This window comes from Protobothrops mucrosquamatus, unplaced genomic scaffold, assembly GCF_001527695.2.
Source record: "Protobothrops mucrosquamatus isolate PMUCROS unplaced genomic scaffold, P.Mucros_1.0 scaffold1670, whole genome shotgun sequence".
Classification (NCBI taxonomy): Eukaryota; Metazoa; Chordata; class Lepidosauria; order Squamata; family Viperidae; genus Protobothrops; species Protobothrops mucrosquamatus.
Window position 1 is genome coordinate 120,227 of NW_015387827.1, and position 17,063 is coordinate 137,289.

General features: G+C 52.1%; 1 protein-coding gene across 1 annotated transcript in view; it reads right to left on the reverse strand.

The window, feature by feature from the left end:
• The window catches only part of ADAMTSL5 (ADAMTS like 5), a gene marked incomplete at its 5' end in the record, with an annotated part of 19,748 nt that extends 3,485 nt beyond the window's left edge, over positions 1–16,263 (reverse strand). The window contains 7 exons of the mRNA XM_015822765.1: positions 857–940; positions 3,375–3,498; positions 4,213–4,340; positions 4,842–4,950; positions 6,552–6,612; positions 10,831–10,985; positions 16,203–16,263. Of these exons, the coding sequence (XP_015678251.1) occupies positions 857–940; positions 3,375–3,498; positions 4,213–4,340; positions 4,842–4,950; positions 6,552–6,612; positions 10,831–10,985; positions 16,203–16,263 (722 nt within the window). The remainder of the gene's footprint in view (positions 1–856; positions 941–3,374; positions 3,499–4,212; positions 4,341–4,841; positions 4,951–6,551; positions 6,613–10,830; positions 10,986–16,202) is intronic.
• Between the last annotated feature and the right edge of the window lie 800 nt (positions 16,264–17,063).

Below are 17,063 nucleotides of genomic sequence, written 5' to 3' on the forward strand. Positions count from 1 at the left end.
GGGGGGGGGGGCAGCACCAGCAGCTGCAGTTTGCTTTTTTAACCAATTATCTGTGGAAAAGTATTCTGTTGTTTTTGTTTTTGAGCAAACTTATCAGGACTGTTTTTGAAATAAAAAGGGGTTGGTTTTCCCAGCCTACTGTTAAAGAGGGGTTTGTTTTTGTGACGCAACAAAGACGGACGTAGGCTGGGACAGAACAGTGGCGTTTTGTTCCCATGCCCGCAGGCCCTGGTGGCGCTCCTTGTCTGCTTTGGGGTAGTTTCCCTTCCTTTGGAGCCTCCAGAGTGGGGAGCCGTCCCACACTCCCTCCCAGCAGAGGAGGGGGTCACTTAAGGGTGGCCTTCTGGGACATGTAGTTTTAGTTGTTACCTGGTTATATCTGTGTTAGGACTGGCCACTGGGAGGGTCTTGTGTTTTTATTACAGGATATCCTGTTTAAGTGCCAGTCTATTATCTCTCCATGAATCCTAGCCAGGAGGGCTAGGAGCTCCGTTAAAGTCTTTGTGTAGTCCAGCCACGAGGCCCTTTGCTCCGTAGGAACATGGGGTGAATTTACCTTTATTCTTTTACACCACAAGAACTCTTCATTAACTGTGAGTTACTGTTTAGAGATCCCTGAAGAATAAATAGTCTGAATGCCATCCCTCTGTGGAGTTACTCTGTCTGTGTTGGGTGAGAGCGAAGCAGTTCTTCTGCTGGGTACAGGACAGGTGGGGCACCCAGGGGCTGGGGCTCCAGGCTGTGCACCCCCATCATGGAATTGAGCAAAACTAGGGCTTGGCAGGATTGGATGCCTGTTGCCCCTCCCTCCCCATCCTTAACCTCCAGCTAGGGAGGAAGGGAAGGACGGACCTACCGAGGTAGTTGCGGCTGTGGTCGATCACCCTGATCTGTCTGGCTCCAGCCGGGATCCGGGTCACATTCCTGTACCCAAAGAAACCTGTTGGAAAGAATCAGAGGGGAGCCAGTCAGAGAGAGGCAGAGGCAGGGGAGATCCGAGGGGTGGGGCCCCAAGGGAAGTGGGACCTGTGCTGGGGGGGGGGGACTCCTGGGTGGCTTCCCAGGGCTGCTGCCCCCCCCCTGGCCTTTGCAGCTGCTCCCCACCCCCGACTCCCTGCTTTCAGAGGATTGTGACCTCCCATGATGGCACTCGCTCAGAAGAGGAGTTTGGCACAGTTCCTGGATGGCCAAGACAGCTCAGTGCTCTCCAGGGCCCCTTCCCAGACCTTGCTGTTCCTTCAAACTCTCCCTCATTTCCACCACTTCCATGTTGTGATTATGTGCCATCAAGTCATCTTCAACTCCTAGTGACCACTTCCTTCCTTCCTTCCTTCCTTCCTTCCCTCCCTCCACCTTCAGCTTCTTACCAACCATCAGCCTGGCCCTCAAAAGACCTTCTGCCTGCCATTGGTAGCTTCCTCTGCTTTGTTTTCTCAATCCAATCCTTGTGAATTTTCATGATGCAGACACCTCAACGTGCTTCTCTCCTCCAGTTTTTGTATTCATGTTTCAGCACCGTTTCCTTCTTGATCCTCCCTTGTTTCATGGCCAGTTTCTCCTGACGGCACCCTCCCCTCCTCCTCCGGTCTCTTTTTGACTACCAATTACGTCATTCCGTCCACTTCTAGACCCATCCTCACATGGTGGGAGGAATGGTGACATGAAAATGCCTGACTTTTGTGAGGACCCCCTGGGCCACGCCAGGGTCCCCGTGCCAATTCAAGGACTGGAGGGGTGCCCATGAATGCAGCTCCGAGGAAGGGCCCATTTTCTATCTATTTCTTCTGGAAGATTAATCGAAGGCTGGCCCTTTCTCCTCCACCACCCTCTTTCCTTTCTCTCCTCTTCCTCCCCCCCCAGCTCCTCCCAGGGCCAGGAAGGGAGCCTGCCTCCTCACTGCCTGGGCAGCCGCTCTCAAGAGTTCAGCCTGAATCACCTCATCAAACCTGCTCTTAGACTTAGAGCCATTTCTTTGCCCAGCTCGCCTGTCGTTCTCTGCCCTTCCAGCCTCCTCCCTCCCCCACTTCCTTCACCAGGGGAAACAAGGCCATCCCCTCCCCCCACCTTCCTTCCGTTTCCAAATTCATCCCTGGCTCTCCTGTTGTCAGAATCCACCGCAGCAGCAGCTTCTCTGCATCACCCACTGGCACTCCCACCTTCAGGGGCAGACCTGCAACCTCCCAGTGTTGCACACACTTTATTTCCTGGCACGCACTTGTCAGCTCCGGTCTATGAGGTTGGACGAGAAGTGCGCAGGAGGTGGGACGGGACAAGAGGGTACAATCTGCAACTGTGTCGTTTGCACAGTGTCCTTAGAATGGTTTGATGGAGTTTGGAAAAAATTCAGAGAAGAGCAACTAAGATGATCAGGGGGCTGGAGACTAAAACATACGAAGAACGGCTATGGGACTTGGGTCTGGCTAGTCTAAGGAAAAGAAGAAATAGGGGAGACAGGATAGCAGTGTTCCAGTATCTGAGGGGCTGCCACAAGGCAGAGGGGGCCAGGTTGTTTACCAGAGCACCAGAGGGAAGAACGAGAAACAACGGTTGGAAACTGACCAAAGAGAGAAGCAACCTGGAACTGAGGACAATCAACCTGACAGTGAGGACAATCAACCAGTGGAACAGCTTACCTCCAGAAATCGTGGGCGCTCCATCACTGGAGCTCTTTAAGAAGAGACTGGACATCCACCTGTCTGAAACGCTATAGGTGCTCCTGCTCGAGCAGGGGGCTGGACTAGAAGACCTCTAAGGTCCCTTCCTGCTCTATTCTATTCTGATGCCATCCAGGGCACCTTCCCAAACCTTGCTATGCTTGCAAACTTTCCCTCGTTTCCACCACTTCCATGTTGTGATTATGTATCCAGGACAGATGTGCCTGGATACGTTTCATTGAGACTGATTCCACACTTGCCCTCTCTGTAAATTTCACAAACTCACAATGCGTCTCTCCTGTCTTCACCCATTCTTAACCCTTTACGTCCTGCTTTTGGTCTCCAAGCAGGCCCAGGGGGGTCTGCCCATTGCCTAGGAGCATTTTTGTGTCGCTCTCGCGTGCCAAGAATGATGAGACTCTGGTGCCCATCAAGGAGTGCTCGGTGCCCCCTCTGTGGGCAGGAAGCAGGTGCAAAGGGCTTCAGCTGGTTAGAAGGACAGTGCCAGGTGCTTGGCCTGTAAGCCTGGAGATGGGGCTCCTAGAGGGCACCAGGCGTGGCAGATGGGCAAGACCCGCCTTCAGGACAGCCCCGGCCAGCCAGCAGAGCAGCAGCAGGGGAGGAAGGGAGGCGTGCGGGTGGGGGGGAGGAGGAGGAGGAGAGGCAGGGGGCTGGGTTGACAAAAGCCAAAGCTTCACCCACGTCAGCGCATTCAATCACCAGAGGCGGGAATCGCCACCCGGAAGGCTTCCTGGACGAAGACGCAGGACTCGCTCCGGCCCCCACAGACGCCACAGGCATCGGCCAGTGCCCCGGAGCCCAGGATCCCATCACAACCGGCTGTCTGAGGGATTGGAGAAAGGGCGGCAATTAGAGGTGCCCGGAAGGGACGCCCCTTGTTATGGGGGGATGGAGAAAGCCCTTGGTGCCCTTGGACGTCCTGGGACAGAGAAAACGTTTCTCCTCTTCTTCCTCCCCCCCCCCATAAAGGCAAGCGCTTGTTTTGTGGGCGGGCTGCTCTTCCTCCGGAGCCCTGCTCCTCTAGAAAACGACAACACCCGCAACTTTCCTTTAGCCACTCATTCAACAATGAGGCTGCGGTTGCTGCAGTGCTTCCTCGGTTTGTGATACGCCTCACTTGTGTGGACTTTTGTGTTTTTCTCTTGCCGCCTTTGGAGAGTGACGGCCGAGGACAGCCCAATGCTAGAGAATAGGAAGATCTGGGCTGTGTATCCTTCCAGTGGCCAAAAGCAGGGGGGGGGAGCCCAAGAACAACGTTGAACAATCCAGCCAAAGTTAGTTATTTCCTCGCACCAGGCAGACAGAATCTTGCCGGACTAACCTTTACTTCCCTCAGCTGAACGGAGTTTCTAGGGAGGGCTCTCCTCGGTCTCTTCCTCTGCCTCCATCCTGCTCCGGGGGGGGGGGCTGCGCTGCCCCTTGTCTCTCCCTGCCACCCCCTCCTTGGTAAGTGCTTCCTGGGAAATTCTCTGGCCCTTCCATCACACCCCTCCCCCTGACAGGCACAACCCTTCACATCCGATGCCAGTGGACTCACCAAGCACCGGCCGCTGATGCAGAGATCTGGCGACGCTGGGCTGCAGAGGGTTCCGTCCAGGACTCGGCCAAAGCTGTAGTAAAAATTGTGTCCCACCGCCAGGCAGTTTAGGTCACAGAGGTTGGCAGCTGGGGGAGGCAAAGGAGGCAGAGGGGGCATGAGAGCCAGGCAGTGGCACAAAAAATTGCCCTGTCCATTTGATTGGAGGGGGGGTTGGCCTAAAGGTCACAGTGCTAGACCAGGACTGAGGTTTTTCAGTCTCTCTCACTGCCTTTGCTCCAGGGGGCTGACCAGATTGTGCGCTCCCCCCCCCCATACACCCATACCTGACTCGCCTCTGAGCCTGGACAGCCACAGTCGGGGATCCTGGTTCACTTTCCCCTCAGGTGGAAGGAAATGTTTTGAAACACTTTCTCCCCTTTCAGCAAATTCCCACCCAGGCAATTGTAGGGTTGTGTGTGTATGTGAAGCATGCAACACACACAGATCTAGCATTCCCGGCAAAGTCCTGATTTCTGGGGCAGGCTCAGCACTGGGATCCCCAAAGTGAAGCCGGAAAGAAACCCAGAGCCAAGCACCCCCCTCCCTGATGATTTTGAGAGCCTGGCTCCCCTCCCTGATGCTCTCACCTCCATGGAAGGGGACCCACTGGTACTGGGCCTGCCCCCCTGGGACGGGCCTGCTGTTGTAGAGGGCGCACTGCATTGCCCTGAAGGGGACAGCGCCAGCTGGGCAGGCCTGAGAGAGAGAGAGAGAGAGGGGGGGGGAGGGAGGGAGGGAGGGAGGTAGGGGAAGGGAAGGGAAGGGAAGGGAAGGGAGAGGACCACTGTGAGAACATGACTGCAGGATGGAAAGAAAAGACACACCCAGGATGATGGGCTGCCCATAAGAGTCAACAATACCAAACAAGAACACTGACACTGTATTCCAGAATCACAGAACAACAACAACGTTGTAATAAAACTTAGTAAAACTTCAAAAGCACCACATAAAGTTCATAAATAACATCAGGGCTATTACCACTTTAGAGGTCCTTAATTTATGACTGCAATAAGGAATGAAAAATTTATGTCATTAAACACCTGTCCTTAATGAGCTTTTTTTCCCTATGGTCTTCAAGTGAATCACCCACGATTGTTAAATCAGGCATCAACATGACCGCAACTTGCAACTGGCTTTCCTATGGGCTTTGGGGATGCTGCTGAAGGTGATCACACAGCTGCGGGATGCTCTGAATGCCGTAAATGGGCACCAGTTGCCAAACTCCCAAATCATAATCGCATTGACCATGGGGACGCTGCAACGGTCGTAAGTGTGAGGACTGATTCAGTACCACTGTTACTGCAAGTGAATGGTTGTTAAGCAAGGACTACTTGTACAACAATAAAATCAACAACAAACTTCACACGTCAACATATCAACTATGTTGATTCCTAACAGTGAGAACAATCGACCTGTGGAACAGAAGCTGTGGGTGCTCCATCCCTGGAGGCTTTTAAGAAGAGACTGGACAGCCATTTGTGCAAAATGGGCATAGAGTCTCCTGCTTGAACAGGGGTTGGACTAGAAGACCTCTAAGGTCTCCTCCAACTCTTATTCTGTTATTGTGTTAACTAGGATATGTTTACAAAAGTCCTAGAATACAAGGCTGGATGTTAACTATGCATCTTGAATGTAAGCACGAACCCACAGGGCCCCCAGTGCTGTTGAGCCTACCAGAAACTTTGGGCAGAAATTGGTCCCTGCATTCTGGACCCACTCTGAAGGGCCTGGTGGCCTAGTGGTGAAGGCGCCCGCCTCCCACTCGGAAAGTTGAAAGCTCAGTCTGAGGTAGTGGCAGATGTTTCTCGCAAAGAGAAGGTATCTGCTGGGAACTCTGTGAGGGTGTCAGGAAGGGCATCTGGCCAGTAAATCTCAGCTCCATTCATTCTGTCATGCCAGCTCCGCCCCAGATTAAGGGGTTACAGGGTCATAAAAAGGGGGGGAAATCCAGACCCATAATAATCTGGAGGGGTTCCCCATTTATGAGGAGGCGGCTTGGGCAGCATTCAGCCGACCTGTCTCTTCATACCTTGGGTGTGCACTTACGTGCTGCACGCTGCTGGTGACCACGAGGGCCACGCAGAGACCACGGGACTGTTGGATTTCCTCCCAGGCCACGCCAGCAAAGGTTCCCTTGAGCCTCCAAGGACTGTGGTTAAACCGGGGGCCCCAAGTGCCTCTTCCCTTGACCCCCCCACCCCCCCATGACTGATGTTTGCAAGAGGCTTACAGCCTCTCGGCTAAGTCCACCTGCTCCCTGTCAAGACAGGCTCCGCAGGGGAGAGAAGGGTACTCACTTCCCGCTCACAAACATGATACTGCCTGGCCTCCGCTCTGCAAGGGTCTTCTCCAGGAAGCCTGTGGCCCAAGAAAAACAAAATAACAGAATAACAGAAGAGTTGGAAGGGATCTTCGAGATCTTCTAGTCCAACCCCCTCCTCTGGCAGGAAGCCTTATACCATTTCAGACTAGTGGCTGTCCACTCTCTTCTTAAAAACCTCCAGTGTTGGAGCAATCACAACCTCTGAAGGGAAGGCGCTGATTACTTGTTCTCACTGTCAGGAAGTTTCTCCTTAGTTCCAGGTTGCTTCTCTCCTTGATGAGTTTCCATCCGTTGCTTCTTGTCCTGCCTTCAGATGCTTTGGAGGATGGGTTGACCCCTCCCCTTCCCTATGGTAGCCCCTGAAATATTGGAAGGCTGCTATCATGTCACCCCTGGTCCTTCCTTTCACCAGACTAGACATAGTCAATTCCTGCGACCGTTCTTCGTATGTTTTAGCTTTGAGCCCCCCTAATCATCTTTGCTGCTCATCTCAATCACAACATCATTTTTATATTGTGGTGACCAAAACTGGGTGCAGTATTACCAAGACATTATAAAATGGTATTAACACTTCACTTCTGAAGGGGACAGCGCCAGCTGGGCAGGCCTGTGAGAGAAAGAGAGAGAGAGGGAGGGAGGGAGGGGGGGAGGAGGGGGGGAGGGAGGGGTTAGGAAAGGCCAAGTTACCAAAGAGGAACCGTGGTGGATGAGAAGCAGTGGATCCATCCTCCCGTGACAAGCCTGAAATACCTCTCTGTCCATTCGCATCATTCCTGGGGACCCCCCACTGACAACATCGCAAAATAAATAAAAAAGCTCGGGCACTTCCCAAGGGGAAGCAAACACTCCATCAACTCCCCACTGCAGGGCCCTCAAACGGTCAGAGACCTGACCATGGATGAGGGCGAAGTCAGGGTCTCATCTGATGTCGGGGGCCCTTTTCACAGATCTGGAATGAGCCAAAAGATCTGTGACCACATCGCTCCACAGCACACCTGACTTAAACTAAATCAGTGGTTCTCAACCTTTTTAATGCCGCGACCCCAACCGGTTGTAAGTCGAGGACTAAACCGGTCATAAGTCGAGGACTAAACCGGTCGTAAGTCGAGGACTAAACCGGTCGTAAGTCGAGGACTACCCAACTGGTCGTAAGTCGAGGACTTTCCCTGCCCGGGAGCGCCGCGCATGCGTGGTTCCGCCCCCTGCGCCGGCCGAGGCGTAGCTGGCAAGCGGCAGAGACGGAGCAGGCCGACCACCAGCTGGAGGTAAGGCACCCGCCGGAAAAGGGGGAAAAAATGGCGGACAAAAAAAATGGCGGACAGCCTTGCTTGGCGACCCCCGTGAAATGGTCAATCGACCCCAAATGGGGTCCCGACCCACAGGTTGAGAACCACTGAACTAAATACATGAAGATCGAAACACCCAGGACCGTGGAGCTCATAAACCTCTGCCTAGCCACACATTTCCAGTTTGATGGACAAACTTACCAACAAATTAAAGGCACACCTCTGGGACCACTGCTTTCAGGACTTACAATGGAGGTTATTACGCAACGTCTAGAAGCCTTAGCACTCCCACAAATACAATCCAAAACATGGATCAGACTTGTAGGTGACATTTCACCATAATAAAGAAGGACCAATCAGAGAACACACACACACACTACTATCAACAACATCTTCAAAGGAGTTCAGTTTACCAGAGAAGAAAACGACTCGCTACCCTTCCTGGCCGTCCTTTTTTTTTTTAATTTTCTAATATTACATTTGCGTATTTGAAAAGCAACGTGGCAGCTGAGTACAATAATTCCATTACATCAGCAGATCAGCAGAGACCACAATGGCAAACACAATGGTGTAAGACCTTTATTTAGACGAGCACAAATTCACTGCAGCCACCTCAAAAAAGGAAACAGGACATCTATATGGCACATATCACATGCTCCAACAAAATGGATATCCACACAACTTTATCAGAAAGTACCTGACCACTCAACCCAATACAGCACAATCAACACAAGCCCTAAAATGGATCACCCTGTCATACACCAAGAAGATTTCAGAAGCCACCAACAGACTATTTTACAACCACAGGGACTCAGCACAAGCCAACTAAAGCCCTCCAAAATATCCTAAGTAAAGCAAAAAGACCCCGCAGCCCCAGAAGAAGAAAAAAGAAACAGGAGTCATCTACAACATACAACACAGTGAGTGCAACGGCCACTGTGTGGGGCAAACAGGCAGACGGCTGGCAGAGCTCATCCAGGAACACCAATGAGCAGTCAGGATGAAAGCTCCCTAATGTCACAACATGTGGACAGGCTTAGCCGTAGTTTCAGCTGGGAAACTGTGACCACCCTAGCCCAAGCCAAGTCCAAAAATGCTAGGGAATTTCCAGAAGCCTGGCACTCTGACAAATTGGGCATCAGTTGACACAGAGACTTAAACAATATCTACATGCAAAAAGACACAATCAATCCAGCCAAAAAGAGAGCCAAAAGACGAAAACGCCTCCTCGCCAGCAATCAGCACCCAGAGGAGACAGATTGCATCAGGCCAACAACCAAGAAGTAAACAGTGCCCCAATCCAGGAACTGCCGAACAAGCCAGCAGTAAACATCCCAACCAGAGAACCCCCGAGACCATCCTCCACCAACACTGACAGGGCAAGACACCAGAATATAAACTGAGACCAAACTCTACTCCCTTCTAACACTGATGATGTTGCCTAGCTGGGTAATGAAACATCTGCAAGAAAACAACCCAGCTCAGAGGGTACCAGGGACCCCCTAGAAGCGCCAGTTCTAGAAGAGGAAGCCGGATCAGCCCTGGGCTGGGCTGGGCTGGAAGGCCAAAGGAACTGATGGAAGACCCAGTGAAACATGGCAACCAACTAAAGAAGACCAGACCATGACAGCAATTCTGGAGAATATCACAAATTTTGTTGTTTTATATTCTGACTTAGCCTGTTCCCCTCCTACAAACCCTCCACTGTAACTCTGGGACTGCATCTGATGGGGGGGGGGAATAGCCAACAGTTTAGAAGAAGGATCTCGGCAGACTTGACTACTGGGCCCTATCCAAGAAAACGCAATTCAGTGGTGAAAAAAAGCAAGGCATTACACTGGGCAAGAAAAACCACATGCACAGGTACAGAATACGGGGTCGTAGCAACTGTGAGAAGGATCTAGGGCAGTGTTGGGGAACCTATGGCACGGGTGCCAGAGGCAGCACTCAGAGCCCTCTCTGTGGGCACGCGCGCCGTCGCCCCGGTCCTAGGCCTTCAGCTGGGTTTTATAAAACCTTTTTGCTTTAGGCCTCCGCCACCGTGTACAAAAAAAAAAGGTTCAATCAATCAGTCAATTTCAACTTCTCACAGGAAAAAAAAGATCTTGCAAAGTTGGAATTGATTGATTGAACTTTTTAGTCCCACCCAGTCTGCTGTTACCACCATAGCCACGCCCACCCGGCACCTGACGATGCATAAGTGGGTTTTGGATTGCAGTTTGGGCACTCGGTCTCTAAAAGGTTTGCCATCACTGATCTAGGGTCCTAGTGGACAATCCCTTAAGTATGAGCCAGCATTGTGCTGCAGCTGCCAAAACAGCCAGTGCAGTCACTAGGCTGCATCATCAGAGGGTGAAAGTCACATGAAGTGGTAGCACTGCTGTGTACTGCACTGCTCAGATTACACTTGGAATACTTTGTCTACTTTTGGTCACCATGATACAAAAAAAAAAGATGTTGAGACTCTGGAAAGAGTGTAGAGAATAGCAACAAAGATGATCAGGGAACTGGAGGCTAAAGCATATGATGAACCGTTGCAGGTATTGGGGGTATAGCTAGTTTAATGAAAAAAAGAACTAGGGGTGACATGATAGCAGTCTTTCAATATCTAAGAGGCTGACACAAAGAGGAGGGGGTCAACCTATTCTCCAAAATGCATGAAGGCAGGACAAGAAGCAATGAAACTAATCAAGGAGAGAAACAACCCAGAACTAAAGAGAAATATCCTGACAGCGAGAACAATTAACTAGAGGAACGGCTTGCCTCCAGAAGTTGTGGCTGCTCCATCACTGGAGGATTTTAAGAAGAGACCGAACAGCCACTTGTCCAGAATGGTCTAGCTAGGGTCTTCTGCTTGAGCAGGGGGTTGGACTAGAAGACCTCCAAGGGTGCCTTCTGACTTATTACTGTTATTCTCATATTCTGTATTCTGATAGGTCTTTCTCCTGAGCAACTACGTTTGCCCACCTGATACACCTCCGGATCCGGAAGGAGACGCCGTCCCCACAGGTGCTGGAACAAGCACTCCAGCTGCCCCAGTGTGTCCATGTCCCGCGGGCCGGTTGGTGTCGGTGCTGGGGCTCTGATTCCCGATCAAGGTCCAGCGGGCCATTGTTTCTCCCCTACTTAAAAGAAGATGGCAAAGTCACCTTAGAGGAGACAGGCACCAGCCTGGCACCACTCAGCACAGCCTCTGAAGTGTGTGTGTGTGTGTGTGTGTGTGTGTGTGTTATTTCTGACCTTGCCACGTTTTGGCCTATTGAGCAACTCCCTGTCTCTCGCTTGGAAGCAGGGCTATGTCTTTTCCTCCACGCCATCCTGAGGCAACCTCTTAGGATGTGCCCAGCTAGCCCTTGGCAGTGCGGGTCAGTGAGCGAAGGGGGCAGGAGCGCGCACGTGTGCAAATGAAGAGGAAAGCTGTCCAAGAGTGGGGAGGCTAGTCCCTGGTGTCTCTCGCAGGACGGGGCAACCTCCTGAGAGTGGCCAGTCCTGGGCTACCGACAGGCTTTGCTCCTCCCTCCGCTGGCAGGTAAGTGGTGACTCATCGTGGCTCCAGCCACGGATGGGCAGCCTGGCCAGTGTAACTCCCCACTCTGCTGGCAACGCCGGGGCAGGGGGTTCCCTCTCTGAAGCTGCTGGGGCAGCGGGTCAACCAGTCAGACTTGAGAGGTCCTCTTTGGGAGAGGAGGCTCTTGGCCGAACAGGTGGGGCTGCTGTGCCTCTGAGAACGCTTCCGGCCCAGTTTCTCCCTGTTCTTGAGTCTTCCTACAATGAGCAGCTTCTACAGATCCTGGCCGTCCCTGTCTTGCCTCTTCTCTCCTGATTAGCCTCCAGTGAAGATGGTGGGTGACATTTCCTGGCCTGCTTCCTCTCTGGTCCGATGGACGGATAGACGTCTGTTCTGCTGTGAGCCTCTGGATGGAGCCTCCCCCCCTCCCCATCTTCTGCTCTGCCTGCTGGCTGGCAAGGAGGAAGGGAGGGAGGTTCTCCCCCCCCTCTATGCAGGCGTGACCTGGTCTGGAGAGGCCATGCCTAGTCCCGATTAGTCAGGCCTGCCCTGCCCTGCCCTGCCCACCCTCCCCTCCCCCTACCCCCAGAGGCCAAGCTGTCTTCCAAGGGAGTGCTTTGACTGGCCTTGTGCTGCTGAATGACCACTGCCAGAGCAACCTGTGGGTGACCATGGTGCAGAGGGCATCTTTCCCTCTTTCCAGCCCTCCCTGGCAGCGGCATCCCCCCCTCCCCCGCTGCAGAGGCCAAGCACAGGGGCAGCTTATTGTCACCGCTTGTTGCATGGCCTGAATGGGGAGGGGAAGAAGACCACCCCCTAAGGGTCTTCCGCCCTCAAACCAATGAAAGGGCATCTGATGGCTGCTGGTGGGAGGGGGCGGGAGGGAGCCCTCCCGGAGCCTGCAGCTGAGCTATCATGGGCAGCTATCTTGGGTAAGGTGACTGTGCTGCATCTGGTTGCCCAGTTTTTGCCACCTCTGGTCCCTTGTTTTTATGAGGGCAATTGTTTTATTATCTTTCTGTTTGGCCCTCAGTGGGAATTGGGTGGCAAACAAGTTCATGAAATAAACTAATGGCTCTCTCTCAAAGTGGAGTAAAAGTGATTGGCATAAAGACTCTGTGTCTCTTCAAGAACTGATCACGATGGGTGCCAGTCTGGATCATGGCAGCCAACCAAGCCCACCAGCTGTGCCAGCACTTGGTTGGATGCTCAGCACCGGCGAGTACTTTTCCAAAGCATTTTGTTGCACCCAGGCCTCTGATAGCCACAAGGAACGTGGCTTCTCAGTGCATTGACCAAATTTTCTTGGGGAAAAATGAAGGACAAGGCTGGAAAAAGACACTTGTAAAGATTAAGAAAATGCTAATCACTTAAATATGAGCCAGCCGTGTGCTGCAGCTACCAAAAAAGCCAATACAGTGCTGGGCTGCATTAACAGAGGGATAGAATCAAGATCACGTGAGGTATTAATACCACTTTACAATGCCTTAGTAAGGCAACACCTGGAATACTGCATCCAGTTTTGGTCACCACGATGTAAAAAAGATGTTGAGACTCTAGAAAGAGTACAAAGAAGAGCAACAAAGATGATTAGTGGCCTGGAGGCTAAAACATACAAGGAACGGTTGCTGAAATTGGGTATGTCTAGTAGTTTAATGAAGAGAAGGACGAGGGGGGACATGATAGCAGTGTTCCAATATCTCAGTGGCTGCCACAAAAAAGAGGGGGTCAAGCTATTCTCCAAAGCACCTGAATGCAGGACAAGAAGCAATAGGTGGAAACTCATCAAGGAGAGAAGCAACCTAGAACTAAGGAGAAACTTCCTGACAGTGAGAACAATTAACCAGTGGAACAACCTGCCTCCAGAAGTGGTGAATGCTCCAACACTGGAAGTTTTTAAGAAGAGACTGGACAGCCATTTGTCTGAAATGTTACAGGATTTCCTGCCTGAGCAGGGGGTTGGACTAGATGACCTCCAAGGTCCCTTTCAACTATTCTATTCTATTCTTTGCTTAAGAAAGGAAAATTCAAGAGCAAAACAAACAAATAACTGAATTAAATCGATGATAAACTCCAAATCCAGCTTTAAATTAATAAAGATTAAAAATAGATTTAAAAAACTAACACAAAGTAAAATATGTAAAAAAGGTGCAGAGAATTTTTTAATAAGCACACAAACACTCACACACAAAAGGGGAAATCATAAAGAAGTGATTCCCCTCCTTTATCAAGACAATTTCAATAACGAATCACTTTCTCTTATCTCTTGTCACAAAAGACACTCTTCCTCCCTGTATCTCATCTCTTATCTGCCAGATCTTAAAGCTTCTTCATTCAGTCCTACTCAACAACAAAAGTCCATCAAGAGTTACAAGAAACAACACTTATATATTAACCTCAATCAAATAAATCAACCTTATATCCCTTTATTTTTAACAGTCATTTATCATTTCCCCAAAAATCACAGTTTGTCATTTTCTTTTCCAGGATTTCTTGGGAGATTTTGTCAGTCTGGATTTCTTACTTGGGGGACTCAAATGGCCCTACTCAGACACATTATGGCAGCTTCCCCTGGGGAGAGTCTGGGACAGGAGGGAGGAGAGGGGAGGAGAGGAGGGAGGAGAGCGAGGAGCAGCAAAGGGGGATCCCAGCAGTGATGGCGGCAGCACCTGAGGAAGCAGGCTAGGGACAGAGGCCATCTACGTGGCCACTAACGGTCAGCGATGACTTGATGGTACACAGTCATAATTGATCAACGTGTCCCACCTTTTACTGAGGTCAAAGGACACCATGTTCACCACATTCCCTGGCCAATTAAAGGGGTTATTCTGTCAAAAATGATCTGGCTACTTTGACATGACTTATTCTTGATTAAGCCCTGCTGGCTCCTGCCAAGCCACACATTCTTTCCTACTTACTCACAAACTGACAGCATAAAATCTGTTCCGGAGGTCTGTGTGGCACAACTGTCCTCTGCAATGACCTCAGGCCTCTTTTCCCCCTTTCCAGAGGCAGAAACAACGTCTCCTTTCTCCGACCCTCTGGCTCCATCCCTGCCCTCCGTGACTTCTCAAAGATCACAAAAAAGGGCTGTGAGATGACCGGGATTCTCAAACTGAAGCCATCTGGCCCAGGAGACCTTAAACGCCCCTTTCCCTCCCTCCCTCCATGAGCCTTCCTTTCCCCAAGCGCAAGAGGCACCCCGAGACTCTTGGTCACACACACACACACCGTTTCCTCCCCGGGCCTTGCCTGCCTCCCTTTCTTTCCAATAAGAAAAAGCACTTCTCAGAGGGTTGTCCTGGAGAGACCTCCAGGCGAGAGAGGGAGACTGTAGCCCACCAACCCTCACAGACACGTTCCCCCCCCCATCCTCTGGGCGTGGGTCGAGGGATGCTTATGAAGGCAGTGGACATATCGGCCTTCCAGGGATGTAGGGTCAGAGCAACCCAGAAGCTGCTCCAGGGTCATTCAAAGCCACTTGGCTAAATTTATGGATTTTTTAAAAAAAAAAAATAGGGAGGGGGAAGCTCCTTGCCAGCAAAAGCATTTCAGGAGTATGCCAGCTTTCAGCCTTGTGGCCCAGGCTCTGGCATGAACAGGGAGCCTGCTGTGGTCCTGGGTGTTTTTTTTTTTTCCTGTTATGCTCATGAATGAATGGGTGAAGTTGCAGACGAGGGACCTCCTTTGGTTGTGCACCCATTCTCACAATATCTGGTTCCCCTAGCAATCATTCCTTCACTCTGAAAGGATGCTACTGTGTTTCCCCGAAAATAAGACCTATCCCCCCAAAAAGACCTAGCTTGATTTTTACATCTGCGCCCAATATAAGCCCTACCCCCAAAATAAGCCCTAGTTTTGGGGCATGGCACATGCTAAAAATCAAGCTAGGGAGGGGGTGGGGGTGGAGGTGCCCCAGGCACCCGCTTACCCTTAGGACCACCGCAGCCAGGCCTCCCACACCCGGACACCGAGTTCTTCTGTGGTCACTTGCAGCCGCATACCACGTGGCGCATCACACTGCTGCCACTGCTCACAACAGGAGGTCCCACAGCACATCGCACTGATCACACCACTGCCACCGCTAGCGGCTGGAGGCCGGGAGGCTTGTCACGCCGATCATGCTGCTGCTGCCGCAAGCCTCATGATTAGGGCGATGAGCCTCACGGCCTCCTGCTGCAAGCGGCAGGAGCAATGTGATTGGCACAATGCGCCATGTGGCCTGCAGTGGCACCAGCGCGATCAGTGTGATGCACTGCGCAGCCTCCTGCCACAAGTGGTGGCACTGGTGCAATCGGCACAATGAGCCACGTGGCTTTTTGTTGAGAGTGGTGATAGTGGCACGATTGGCACCTGCGAGCGGCGTGATGTGCCACGCGGCATGCAGCCACAAGCGGCCGCAGAAGAACTCGGGCAGCAGCGCGACAAGTGTCGGGGTGCAGATCAACTGATTTATTGCTGAAAACCTTTGCACAGGAATCTTCTCAATTAAGGGTCAGCCCCCCGGTTAGTTCAGGTGTGGCTCTTTTCAATTCCCACCCACCCCACCCCCGGCTTGGCCAGTCCTTCCCCTGCAGGGGCTAAGAAAACTCAACAAGTTAGCAGTGAGGGATCGGAGACAGCAGCTCTCTTCCCCGAGACCCTAATTTGGGGACCCTCTCTATGTCAATGCCTCCTCCTTCTTGGTGAGAGGAGGCGGGCAGTTCCCGGGTGCTGTCAGCAGAGCTGACCCGAAGCCTCTCTGCTTAAGAGGGGGGTGGGTGGGCTGAAGGGGAGACCCGTCTCCCAGTTCTGGAGAGCACTTCTGGGTTTGGGCTGGGTTTGGACTCACCTGAACCGTGCACGCAAAGACCAGGCCAGTCAGGAGCAGGGCCCTCCAGCAGGAGAGCTGCCTGTAGGAAAACACCAGAGGGAAATGAACATTTTCAAAAACTTTTGTCAGGAAGGGAAGAAAATGCTTTGCCAATATCTTGTAAGCTTAGGGGGGGGAAAACTGTACGGTGGCCAAACTGTAGTGCCAGAGATATGCGAATGCTTTGATGATCTGCCCTGAGTCTCTCAAGAAGGCCACTTGCCTCCTTCTGGTACGGAGTCCCCCCCCCGCCTCCACTTCTGCCCCCTTGTGATGCACAGCCTCCCCCACCCCACCCCACCCAACCCCCCACCCCGGTTCACAGCCCAGGGGTCAACAACGTCTGCAGAATAACAACAGAATAACAGAGTTGGGAGGGTTATTACGAGCGAGCGAGCGTGACCCCTTCGCCAGCTCTGCAGGAGGATGCTGGCAAGACGTTCTGACCAGCTCCCCAACGGAGTGTGGAAACTGCAGTAGAAAAAAATTGGGAGCAAAAGATAAAAGTGCACTGCAAAGAGAGAAGGTGAGACACCCCAGAAAGTAGGGAAACATCTCGGGGTCCAGGTCTTGACCATCCCTCAGGGATTTAAGGCGGCCTTGTCCTGAGTCGGCTACATGGGCCAAGCTACGCCCGAGCCCCCTGGCAAGCGCAGCCACGAGGGACCTGCGCAGGGAGCCTTCTTCGCCCTGAAGGCAGGACCCGAGTCCAAGGCAAACAGCCATCTTTTTCACACAATTTGGCAGAACAGCAGCAGCAGCAGCACCACACTGGCGAGAACAGGTCTTGGTGAGCTGTCGTGGCCTCCAGTTGTGGGCAGTGGCTTCTTCCGGAAGGCC